The sequence below is a fragment of the Colobus angolensis genome, unplaced genomic scaffold (assembly GCF_000951035.1).
Source record: "Colobus angolensis palliatus isolate OR3802 unplaced genomic scaffold, Cang.pa_1.0 Scaffold36, whole genome shotgun sequence".
Lineage (NCBI taxonomy): Eukaryota > Metazoa > Chordata > Mammalia > Primates > Cercopithecidae > Colobus > Colobus angolensis.
In genome coordinates, this window is record NW_012116932.1 from 5,999,989 (window position 1) to 6,013,106 (window position 13,118).

General features: G+C 42.7%; 1 protein-coding gene across 1 annotated transcript in view; it reads right to left on the minus strand.

The window, feature by feature from the left end:
* ITGA9 (integrin, alpha 9) overlaps positions 1 to 13,118 on the minus strand; it is a 372,615-nt gene that overhangs the window by 39,921 nt on the left and 319,576 nt on the right. Inside the window, exons 23-25 of the mRNA XM_011953420.1 lie at positions 7,585 to 7,710; positions 5,099 to 5,218; positions 18 to 119 (exon numbers count right to left, since the gene is read on the minus strand). Coding sequence (XP_011808810.1) covers positions 18 to 119; positions 5,099 to 5,218; positions 7,585 to 7,710 — 348 coding nt within the window. The remainder of the gene's footprint in view (positions 1 to 17; positions 120 to 5,098; positions 5,219 to 7,584; positions 7,711 to 13,118) is intronic.

The following is a 13,118-nucleotide window of genomic DNA, read 5'->3' on the forward strand; positions in this document are numbered from 1 at the left end:
TGGGGTGGCTGACTCACCGTCACCTCTTCTGGGTTCCCATGAGCTATTTCCACCACCCTTAGGGCAGGATCCACCTTCACCTTGGCGCGGGACATGAACTGGATGACAGATGAACTGTCCTGTGGAAGAAACAGCACAACTTACTCAAAGATTTTTCTATGATAATAGCTGGGCCTTGAGAGGGATTGGGCAGAACTGAAATTCCATGATTCCATGTAGCCCAGACAAAAATTTTATCATTGAACTAGATACCTCTGCATCCCAGGCACCCACATAAACACAGACTTCCAGGGTCTCTCTTGAGAATTCTTTGCAGTTCGTGGTGGATGCTGGGAAATGATGGAGTTTGCTGGGAAATGATGGAGTAATCAACACATGCAAGCTGTGTGCTGTGGTTTCCAAGCAGTACGAGTCAGATATTTGGATATTGATATTGACATGTTCACAAAGAGTTGAGGATAAATAAAACTGCTTAATTGTGTACAGCAAATTGAGGCCTGGCATTCCACAGAAGGCATCTGATCCACATTTTATAGGCATCTTCCTGCCTTGACCACAACCCTCAAACCCTTCATATGAGTTGCTTTTAACTCTTTCTTTGCTCTTAAATGAAGTTGTTTGGGAATCAAAACCATTTAACAATGAAAGAGGGTGCCTGATGGAGAGATGGGGAAGGGGGAAATATCTGGCTTATAAATTAAGGAGAAAGGGGCAGGGGTATAAGGGAGCACATCTAGGACTCAGGAATCACCCCCCAGCCAGAGGCAGGCAGAGACCTTCCTGTGGGCTCAGATTCAAAGCCACTGATCCAGATAACCAGAAAATGGTGCCAAAGCAGGGATGGAGAATGAATTTGGAAGAAGACAGGGACTGGCAAAACTGTGGCCTGGTGAGGAGCCAGAACCTCAAGCCAGTGGGACAGGTTGATCGTGGAGCAGCAGGGAAGCCTGGCTTCTGTTGTGGAAACAGATAGCAGAGAACTAGTGCATTCAACATTCTACCTGCGGGGCAGCAGGGACTCCACAGGCAAGGTGCCTTGTGGTGTCCCCACCTACATCTACACAGCTTGCCTGTCATGCAAGGAGCTCACACTCAGATGCCACCTTTGGCTAAACTCTCAAAGAACAGGAAGGTAGAGGACTCCACAGAAAACAGTTCCTGGCCGGGCGCGGTGGCTCAAGCCTGTAATCCCAGAACTTTGGGAGGCCGAGACGGGTGGATCACGAGGTCAGGAGATTGAGACCATCCTGGTCTACACGGTGAAACCCCGTCTCTACTAAAAAATACAAAAAAAACTAGCCGGGCGAGATGGCGGGCACCTATAGTGCCAGCTACTCGGGAGGCTGAGGCAGGAGAATGGCGTAAACCCGGGAGGTGGAGCTTGCAGTGAGCCGAGATTGCGCCACTGCACTCCAGCCTGGGCGACAGAGCGAGACTCCGTCTCAAAAAAAAAAACAAACAAAAACACAGTTCCAAGGGTACCCTTTGCTCATCTCTGCCAATGAAACCACAAAGACCTTCCTGGGGCACACAGGTACCCCAGTCTGTATATGTGACTTGGGAGTTAAACATCAATTATCATTCTTTTCTTAAAACAACCATAAAACACATTTTAAATGCTTTTGGGAAGCTTGTCATTCAAAAGAGTTACTCCAGTTAACTCACTTTAAGCAAGCAATAATTTTAAGCAACAAATAATCTTTTACCAATTTAACAGTTTTATAAAGGTGGGGTTTTATGTGTCAGGATATGCTGTATTTTCAATTTGGAATAATAATAATAATCTTGGGCCAGACACGATGGTTAAGGCCTGTAACCCCAGCACTTTGAGAGGTTGAAGTGGGAGGATCACTTGAGGCTAGGAGGTCAAGATCAGCGTGGGGAACATCCTATCTCTACAAAAAATTAAAAAAAAATTCATCTGGTATGGTAGCACGTGCCTGCAGTCCTAGCTGAGGATTAGCTGAGGCAGGAAGATCACTTGAGCCCAGGAGTTTGAGGCTGCAGTGAGCTATGATTGCACCACTGTACTCCCATCTGGGTGACAGAGCGAGATCCTGTCTCTAAAAATATTTTTTAAATAAAAAAATTAAAATAAATAAAAATAACTTTGGATGTTAATAACGATAATGATGATGATGATGATAATAATAATAATTGCCAATGTTACAGGCCAAGCAGACAAGAAGTCTGGCACAGGATGGGCCCCCACGGTTGTAGAATCAGTGAAAAAAGCCTTACGGACTGGAAGAACGTTTCCAAAGAAATCGGAATCCTACGGTGATTTTAAAAGTCAGATCCTACATTTCAAATGAAAACTTGTTAAGGTCAAAACAGTAAAACCTCAAATTCCCTTGTCTGGGGCCAGATCTTGAGGTCAAAAGGAAAATAAACACGACCGTAAGCCCAGGCAAACCACAAGGCTGGCACTGCTCCACATCCTTCAGGAGACCTGGAGCCACGCGGGCTCAACTCCCCAAGGGAGGCTGTAGCTGGCTTCGGGGTGACTGAAGCTCCAGCAGCAGCTGGGGCCCCATCTGGCTTCCAGGTCAACTTTGTTCTAAGCTCTTCTTTGCACCTGGAAATGCTCCTGGTTTCTGCTGAAAGGGCACATGGAGAATGAGCCTTGAAGGCTTCATATGATACCCTACAGCTTTCAGTTCTCTTGCCTGGGGCTCTACTGGCCTGGCTGGCCCATGGGGACAACAGTCACTGGGACATGTTCCTTGGCAAAGGGTCACCACCAGCTACCGGGATAGAAGTGCAGAAGAACCAGGCTGCAGAGCTGTGCATGGTTAAGTGCAAACAACTGAAGTGCAAGCAGCGGCCATCTGGGTTGAGGATAAAGGAAACATCAGAGTGGCTTACAGCCACCAGTGCTGTCACCAGGGCTCTGTGGACAGTGGCAAGTATCTCACAGGCCATAAAACTGTCTGCAACACCATTTGTGAAGAATACAAATGGGACAGGTAAGTATGCAGAGGCACAGCCCTCCAGCCTGGCCTGGAGACACATTTCAGGAAGGTACTTCCCTAGATGTGGGGTTTCCAGGCTCCCTTCTGGAATCAGAGGATGGCCAGTGGTGCGCTAAGTCATGCCTGGTCCTCCAACACTGTCCTTTATAAAGGGAGAGGTACAAAGGGAGAAGAAAGCACTGCGGTGTGAGTCCAACTTGCCCCAAACCAGTTTCCCTCCAGAGCAAACCAGAGAAACCAGAACTATGCACAGCTCTCTTCGGGTGTGTGAGGGCTATAACAGCTACAGATTAAAATGGAAAAACATCCCCTGATGCCTGCATCCTCTCAGGTCAGTGTGTGACCTCTGTGCCTATTCCACAGAATGACTTTTCTAAGGCTATTCATTCACACGTGGATAGGTTTGTACAGATTAACACAGTTAGTCTTTCTAAAGAAAAATAATTGGAATCTCTGTGACTAACATGCATATTTAGTTTTATCTTCACATGTAATTATTTTTACAGCATCTTGTTGGAAGTGGCCTCTCAGCAGCTCTCATCTTAAAATAAATCATAGGAAATTTGTATGATTCTTCAAGAGCCACTAATGCACTGGTTGAGGTGTTTTTTAATGAACCACCTGTGATATACTCATAATAGCAAAGTGACCTGAGGTTCAAAAGTTGGACTAAAACAAAGTGTCATTTAAACTAGGACTCATGGGTCAAATCTGGCCCTCTGCCGGTTTTTATAAAGTTTTACTGGATCACAGCCATGCCCATTCATTTGTTTATGGCTGCTTTCACAATACAATGGCAGAGTTGAACAGTTGCAAGAGTCTGTAGGGCCTGCAAAGCCTGAAATATTTACTACTGGCCCTTTACAGAAAAGGTTAGCCCACCTTCATCCAGAGTGAGGTCCCTAGACCTGCAGGACTGGCATCACCTGGGTGCTTGTGGCAACTGGAGAGCCTCAGACTCCACCCCAAAGGAATCTGTGTTTGAACAAGATCTCCAGGTGATTCCGATGCAAGCTAAAGCATGAGAAACTTAAATGTGCAAACAAAATCCCTGGGGAATGTATTAAAATGAAGATGCTGATTTATTAAGTCTGCGGTAGAGCCCAGGATTCTGCATTTCTAACAAACTCTCAGGTGATGTTGATGCTGCTGGTCTTCAGACCACACTTTGAGTAGCAAGGGTCTGGTATTTTACCCTGGCATTGTCTACCAGCAGAATTACCAATGGCACTTGCTGGAAAAGTTTCAAAAGGGGCAGCCAGACTATTACAAAATAGTTAAACAACAACAACAACAACAACAACAACTACAACAACAGATGTTAGTGAGGATGCAAAGAAAAGGGAACACTTATACACTGTTAATGGGAAGGTAAATTAGTACAATCAAAAAAGCAGTATGGAGATTTCTCAAAGAACTAAAAATAGAACTGCCATTCCATCCAGCAATCACACTAATGGGTATATACCCAAAGGGAAAGAAATATTGTATAAAAAAATACCTGCACTGGTAAGTTTATTGCAGCACTATTCACAATAGCAAAGATAGGGAATCAACTTAAGTGTCCATCAATGGATGACTGGTTATAGAAAATGTGTATATATGTATATATACACACACACTACGGAATGCTACTCAGCCATAACAAAGAATTAAATTATGTCTTTTGCAGCAACATGGATAGAAATGGAGTTCATTACCCTAAGTGAAATAACTCAAAAATAGTCAAATACTGCATGTTGTCCCTTATAAGTGGGAGCTAAGTAATGGGTACCCATAGGCATAAACAGTAGAATTAATAGACATTGGAGACTCCAAAATGTGGGAAGGGGGTGAAGGTTGAAAAGTTACCTATTGGGTACCATGTTCACTATTCAGGTGATGGGTACACTAAAAGCCCAGATTTCACCACTACACAATATATTCATGTAGGAAATCTGCACTTGTACCCCCGAAGTACATAAAAATAAATACAGAGTTTCTTGTAGACAGCCAAAAGCGGGGGCAGCCGGAGTGTCATGAGGACACCAAATCAAATGTTTTCCTTTTTTTCCCCAAAATCAGATGTCAACAATTCAAATGCTTCTAAATTTATCCTTCAAGTGCGGTTCCTTAGGGCTTACCTTTTTCAGTATTTCTGTGTTCAGCAGCATGTAAATGTCTATAGTACGACTTTCTTCTTTAGCAAGAGCACTAAAGTTACAGTGTGCTGTTAGGCAAGAAATTCCTGGTTTTTCACAGTCCTGAGAAGAAAAGTCAGAAAATTTTCCAATGGAATTAAGAACAAAGACAAATCCACAACAATTTATAGAGTAGTGGGCTCCATGAATTTGGTGACTGAGGCAATTTCAGGCAGAGGAAATCCATAAGAAGATGCAATCATTTTTTCTTGCCACCAGAGGGCATTCAAGGGATTTCCCACCCGGTAGGAACCAGAGCATGCCTTTAAGTCAAGCAACTGGGAGAAAACAGCTCACTAGTTGATCCTACCAAGAATTGGATGAATTCACAAAGAGAAACATATATATATATATGTATTTTTTAAAACCACACACTTAAATTTTGCATTCTGAAAGCATTCTTATGAGTTTTGAACACAGACACGTTTCCTACATTGTGTGATTTCCACCTGTGCAGTGGCAAATATACTTTCATGCCTATTTATCAGGTAGGGTAAATGAGAGGGCTAAGAAGTCATGTGACTCTTGCTCAAGGAAACACAAAAGTTACAATAGAGATGTAAATCCGGCTGGGCGCGGTGGCTTATTCTTGTAATCCCAGCACTTTGGGAGGCTGAGGTAGGGGAGTCACCTGAGATCAGGAGTTCAAGACCAGTTTGGCTAATAGTGAAACCCTGTCTCTACTAAAAATACAAAACTTAGCCAGGAGTGGTGGTGGGCGCCTGTAGTCCCAGCTACTGGGGAGGCTGAAACAGGAGAATTGCATGAACCCTAGAGGTGGAGACTGCAGTGAGCCAAGATCACGCCACTGCACTCCAGTCTGGACGACAGAGCAAGACTCCATCTCAAAACAAACAAACAAACAAAAAACCAAAAACATAAATCCCAAATTTAAGGTACAAAAGTTTTCTTTTTTATATGATAGGTTCCAAAATGCATATACATACCTTGATGATGTTTCATCTATAGGGCAAAATTTTCAGCCAGAGTCATAACTATAAAATCACTAGGTATCACTACATCTAACAATCTAAGGGCTTTAAGCAATAAATGTATCATCCTCGCTATGTTAGTAAAAAAAAAAAAATCCCAACCTTTCAAGTGGCAGTCATCCTTCTCAACAGGAGAAAAGAATGAGAAAGGAAATGATAAAGGTGAGATGTGAAAGGGCTGAAATAAGGAGCTTAGAGAAATGTAACCAAAGATAATAAAAAGGAGGCTTTGGAAAAGCACTGTCATTCCATCTTCAATACCTTCATGTTTTCAAAATGCAGGTATAACAAATATAGTAAACAGAACAAATCTGAAGTGTATGTCTTTATAATTTTTTTTTTTTGAGACGGAGTCTTGCTCTGTCACCCAGGCTGGAGTACAGTGGCACTATCTTGGCTCACTGCAACCTCTGCCTCCCTGATTCAAGCTATTCTCCTGCTTCAGCCTCCTGAGTAGCTGGGATTACAGGCGCCCACCATACCCGGCAAATTTTTGTATTTTTAGTAGAGACAGGATTTCAACATGTTGGCCAGGCTGGTCTCAAACTCCTGACCTCAGGTGATCCACCCCCTCAGCCTCCCAAAGTTCTGGGATTACAGGCGTGAGCCACCGCGCCTGGCCTGTCTTTATGAATTTTTACATGTGTTTATAGGTGGAGGACCACCACCCTGATTAGGGTGTACGACATTTCCAGCACCTAAGCAGGCTCCCTCATGCCCCATCCCATCCATATTCCTCTGAAAGTAACCACTTTCCTGACCTCTATCATCATGATTAGTTTTTGCTATTTCTGAACTTTGTATAAGTGAAATATTACAATATGTGGCTTTTGTCTCTAGCTTCTTCCACTCAATATATTCTGTCTGTGAGATTCATGAACATAGCAGTAGCAATTTTTCATTACTGTGTAATATTCCAGTGTATGGTTATACCACAATTGCTTACTTATTCTCCTGTTGATGGATATTTGCATTGTTCTCAGCTTTCACCTATTTTAACATTTCTGTGAGCATTCTTGTTCATGTCTTCTCTGGGGGGCACAAGTATTCATTTTTCTTGGGGATATACTCGAGTAGAATGGCTGTGTCACAGGATACATACATGTTTTGTTTTAGTAGATACTATCAAACAGTTTCCCAAAATGTTTGCACACGAATAATCACTCTTGCTTAGACTCATACTAGTCAAAGAAACATTTTACTTTGTGCTTGGTGGGTTGCAAAGATTTATCCCTTTTCCAGGTAATAGGATTTGGAATGTAAATTTAACATTTTGATTGAAACCTCAGACTGCAAATTAGGAGTTGACCACAGTCTGTGCCTTTATAAGTCAATTGATTAAAACCAGATTTAGGAAATAATAAATATCAAATAGAAAACTGGTGTCTTCCGAGTGAGGACCACCCATGTTACCCCAGCCACTAAGCAAATCCTTACCAAGACTTTTCTGCCAGACTTTGTGAAAAAAGCAAATATTGTGTGGAAGATATTTTCTTGTTCTTGAGGGATGATGCAGGGAGTTGGGTTTTTCTGGAAAGAGCAGTTTCCTTTCTCTTGGCCCACCTGTAAATGAAAAGAGGCCTGTCAGAGGGTCAGTCTCAAGAATGAATCATGATGCTGGAGCCCCTTATTATAGAGGCAGGAGTGGTAGAACCCCAATTCACCTTTCCTCCTTGTCCATTTTGAAGTGAACAATGGCTGAAAAGCTGAAAGGCAGAAGTTGTAGCATCAACGGGGCCAAATAATAGAAACTGGGGATCTTAGGTCCCCCAATAATTGATGAGATGACATACAACATGCAAGTGAGATCTGACTAGGAAATAGGAAGACTTAAGGAGTAAAATAAGCCTTATACTCCATGGTTTTGAAAGCACACTTAAGAACATCCTTACAAGCAATCCTTGTCTGAATGAGGAAAATGAGACTCAACTTAGGAAAATGAGACTCAACTTAGGTCACTGGCCAACAGCCATGAAGTCAAGAACCCAGGTCTGGAACTTGGGACCAAGCCTGATGGATGATCTACTGCCAGAGGTTTTCAACCATTCTAGAAAGCCCCCAGGGTACTGTAAAACTCCTTAGAGGTCCTCCTAGAGAAAGGGAATGGGCAGCAAGCAGGACTGCTCTTGGTCCAACTCTAAAGCCAGAGTTTTGCTACCAAAACACTAACTGAGCAGCCTCTGCCCTGAGCCAGACGGGGACCTGCATGCTCGACTGAGCAGCCTCTGCCCTGAGCCAGACGGGGACCTGCATGCTCGTCGAGCTCTTGGTGAGTGATTTGATTTTGCTTCTGACAGCAATGGCAATGGTGCTGAGTGACAGCAACATTAGAAACAAAACAATAGTGTTTAGTCTTTCGTGATGATTTCCTTAAGAACAGCACTCTTTTTGATGTTTAAATTGAGGAACTGTTGAAAAAAATGAAGTCTTCTTTATATATCATCATCCTATCACACGCTTGTAGCTGAAGACTGGACAGGATGTGAGGTCAAACCAGAAAATTAATAATTAGTAATTCATAATTTAGGATTGTGCTTACAATCCCATGGCTAACCACAGGCATCTGTTAAATTGCCCTATCTATAATGCCCTTGAGTAAAATACAGTTGTTCAAGAATGTTTCACTTTTTATTCATGGTAGGGAACAAAAACTTTTTTTGCTGTTTTTTTTAACTTTTATGTTACATTTGGGAGTATATGTGCAGGTTTGTTATATAGGTAAACTTGTGTCATGGAGGTTTTTTGTACAGATTATTTCATCACCCAGGTACTAAGTCTAGTACCCAATAGTTATTTTTTGTTACTCCTCTCCCTCCTTCCAACCTCCACTCTCAAGTAGACCCCAGTATCTGTTGTTCCCTTCTTTGTGTTCATGAGTTCTCATCATTTAGCTCCCACTGATCATTGAGATCATGCAATATTTGGTTTTCTGTTCCTGTGTTAGTTTGCTAAGGATAATGGCTTCCGGTTCCATCCATGTTCCTGCAAAGGGCATGATCTCTTTCTTTTTTATGGCTGCATAGAATTCCATGGCATCTCTGTACAACATTTTCTTTATCCAATTTGTCTTTGATGGGTATTTAGGTTGATTCCATGTCTTTGCTATTGTGAATAGTGTTGCAATGAACATTCATGTTTATGTGTCTTTATGGTAGAATGATTAATTTTCCTTTGGATATATATACCCAGTAATGGGATGCTGGGTCAAATGGCAGTTCTCTTTTTAGCTCTTTGAGGAATAGCCACACTGCTTTCCACAATGGTTGAGCAAATTTACACTCCCACCAACAGTGTATAAGCATTCTCTTTTCTCCAAAACCTCTCCAGCATCTGTTAATTTTTGACTTTTGCTTTGTTTTTTTTTTTTTTTTGAGATGGAGTCTTGCACTGTTGCCCAGGCTGGAGTGCAGTGGCATGATCTCGGCCCACTGCAAGCTCTGCCTCCTGGGTTCAAGCCATTCTCCTGCCTTGGCTTCCCGAGTAGCTAGGAGTACAGGCGCCCGCCACCATGCCTGGCAAAATTTTTTGTGTGTTTTTAGTAGAGTTGGGTTTTCACCATGTTAGCCAGGATGGTCTTGATCTTCTGACCTTGTGATTTACCCGCCTCAGCCTCCCAAAGTGCTTGGATTACAGGCGTGAGCCACCACACCGGGCCAATTTTTGACTGTTTAGTAATAGCCGTTCTGACTGGTATGAGATGGTATCTCACTGTGGTTTTGATTTGCATTTCTGTAATGACCAGTGATATGGAGTTTTTCACATGCTGCTTGTCTGCAGGTATGTTTTCTTTTATTTTTCTTTTATTCTTTTTTTATTATACTTTAAGTTCTAGGGTACATGTGCATAATGTGCAGGTTTGTTACATATGTATACATGTGCCATGTTGGTGTGCTGCACCCTGCAGGTATGTTTTCTTTAGAAAAGTGTCTGTTCATGTCCTTTGCCCTCCTTTTAATGGAGCTGCTTCATTCTTGCAAATTTAAGTTCCTTATAGATGACAGATATTAGAACTTTGTCAGATGCATAGTTTGCAAATATTTTCTTCCATTCTGTAGGTTGTCTGTTTACTCTGTTGATAGTTTCTTTTGCTGTGTAGAAGCTCTTAAGTTTAATTAGATTCTATTTGTCAGTTTTTGCTACACAAATAAACTAACAATGCTAATCTATTAATAATGAATTATAAAACAAGATCACCAAAATTTGCTAAATTGATCTCTATTTTACCTTTGATCCGAATACATTCCAGGATTTACTATATATATCTGAAAATAAATAAGGTGAAGTTTTATATCCTCAAGTTAAACTATTAGAAAAGAGGATGTTGCCTATAAACGTTTCTCACAGTTTGGGACTTCTTGTCCTTTAAAAGTGTCTAATACTTTGGAAATTACTTTAGTTTTTTTTTTTTTTTTTTTGGAGACAGGGTCTCTGTCTCCCAGGCTGAAGTACAGTAGTAGTCCAGCTCACTGCAGTTTCAACCTCCTGGGCTCAGGTGATCCTCCTTCCTCCGCCTCCTGAGTAGCTGGGACTATAGGCACATGCCACCACACACGGCTAGTTTTTGTTTTGTTTTGTTTTTTGTTGGTTTCTTTTTTTTCTTTTTTCTTTTGGTAGAGATGGAGTTTTGCCACATTACCCAGGCTGGTCTCGAACTCCTGAGCTCAAGCAATCTGTCTGCCTTGGCCTTTCAAAGCACTGGAATTACAGGCATGAGCCACTGAACACAGCCTCAATTACTTGATTTGAACCACAACCTTTGGGGAAAACACACTAGCCTGAAATGATCTCAATCAACATCGGGATTGCATGATTTTAGAGGTCACTAGAGGGAAATAATGGGGAGCAGGCAATGAGCTTTAATGAAGATTTGGTAATTATTCCTTGGGTTCAACTGCTGAAAGTTGCGATAAATATTGGAAAGCCCATTTTAGAAAGCAATACGTAAGCTGTTGATGTGGGGAGCAGCATGAATATTCACTTGCAAGATAAATGAGGAAAACAATGCAAGTGGTCATTGGTGTGTGCCAATCAAATTCGAGAACCAACATGGATTCAAGAAGTTCTGCATTTCAAATAAATTAGGCAAACTGTAGATGATATATTCTCGTAAACTGCTGACTAAAAATGTGGCTTAGAAATGATATCCAGCAATCTCAGAAGATGTACACTTGGATAAAATTATTTTGTGAAACATAAGAATGGAGAGTATTATAGATTAATATATCATTCTTATAAAATTGTAAGCATTCAACCACATGATTAAGTTAAACATTGTAAGCAGATAGTTGATTATTTCATTCATTTCCCCTAACTTCTTTTTATTGAGGTAAATTTACAGGCATTACAATCCACAGATCTAAAGGGTGCAGTTTGATGGATGATGTCACCCAGTAACTACTACCCCCATGAAAGTACAGAACTTATCTATCGCTCCAGAAAGTTCCCACCAGTCCCTTGCCAGTCAATTCCCACTGTCCACTCCCCCCACCTCAAAGGCAATCATAGTTCTGATTCCTATTAAGTTGGCAAAAAAAAAAAGAGGGTTAAATTTGAGGCTTGCCCTATATTTACCTAATTAGGGAAACGGGGGATATGCTATTTGAGGCTTGCCCTATATTTAGGCACATATAGTACATGTGGATGGAAAATATTTATGCTTATTGGGTGTTTGAGAATCTGAATGTGTATAGTTGTGCTCTTAATATCCATCACTTTTTCATTCGGAAGCCTGCAGGTCTCCACATTCCCTGTCTGTCTTCTGGAGTGGACATCTGCTGACAGACCACTGGAAACCGTTTTCTGCAGCCCTGTGGCACGCACATTCCTCTGCTGAGATTACGAGACCTGGCCACCCAAACACGTTTGGTATGGGTTTAGAGAAACAGAACCTCTGAGCCCTGCAGGATGCATCCGTCCCTCATTAAAAACAGGCGTGGGAGCAGAGTTCCTCCTTGCTCTGCACATCAGTGCTTCAGGCTTCTAGGCAGGGAGAGGAAGCTTGGGAGCAGAGCTCCAGTCCAGCCACCGTCGCTAATGTGCTTCAGGTGTGAAGAGCTGGTGCTGTCATCTGGCCACAAGATGCCAGCAGAGAGGGGTGGGGAGCGGGGAAAGGCAGGGCAAACGAGTGAGAAACAGCCAAGCCTCAGTGTCAACCCTAAGGGGCAGAGTCACAGCTCAGAGGTTAGTTTCCATCTCCCACTGGGAGTTTCTGGGGTGGCCTGTGAACAGGGTAATGGCAATGGCGTGATGTGATGCAATGTGACACCTAGTCTGCCCCTGGTGGGGTCTGGAAAAGGGAATGAGGACTGAGTCTGCGGTGAATGAAAATCTTGGCCAGTTGCGCTCCGACTGTGGTTACATGGGAATCACTTCAATTGGAGAAAGCAACGTTTTTCTGGGAGGTTCAGGGTGGTCCCCTTTCAAAACGAGACTGAAGGTTGCCTGGTGCTACATAAGTCTGATTCAGACCAGCCAATCCTATTGCAGTCACACCTTCAGTCCTCAGCTAAAACTCAGGAACTCAGTACCTACTCAGGGTCATCAAGGTTGGGGGAGGCGGTCCTCTACGTGTGTTGAACAGGTACCGATGTGACAGCCATGACAATAGTACCTAACACGTGCACGGCCCTGACTGCACGCCAGGCTCTCAGTGCTTTCCACACATTAACACCGGTCCTCACAGCAGTCCCCTGAGGCAGGTGCTATTACTGTCCCCACATTTTTTTTTTCTTAAGATGGAGTCTTGCTCTGTTACCCAGGCTGGAGTGCAGTGCTGCGATCTCAGCTCACTGAAACCTCTGCCTCCTGGGTTCAAGTAATTCTCCTGTCTCAGCCTCCCAAGTAGCTGGAATTACAGACGCATGCCACCATGCCTGGCTAAGTTTTTTTTTGTATTTTTAGTAGAGATGGGGTTTCACCATATTGGTCAGGCTGGTCTTGAACTCCTGACCTCAGGGGATCCACCTGCCTCA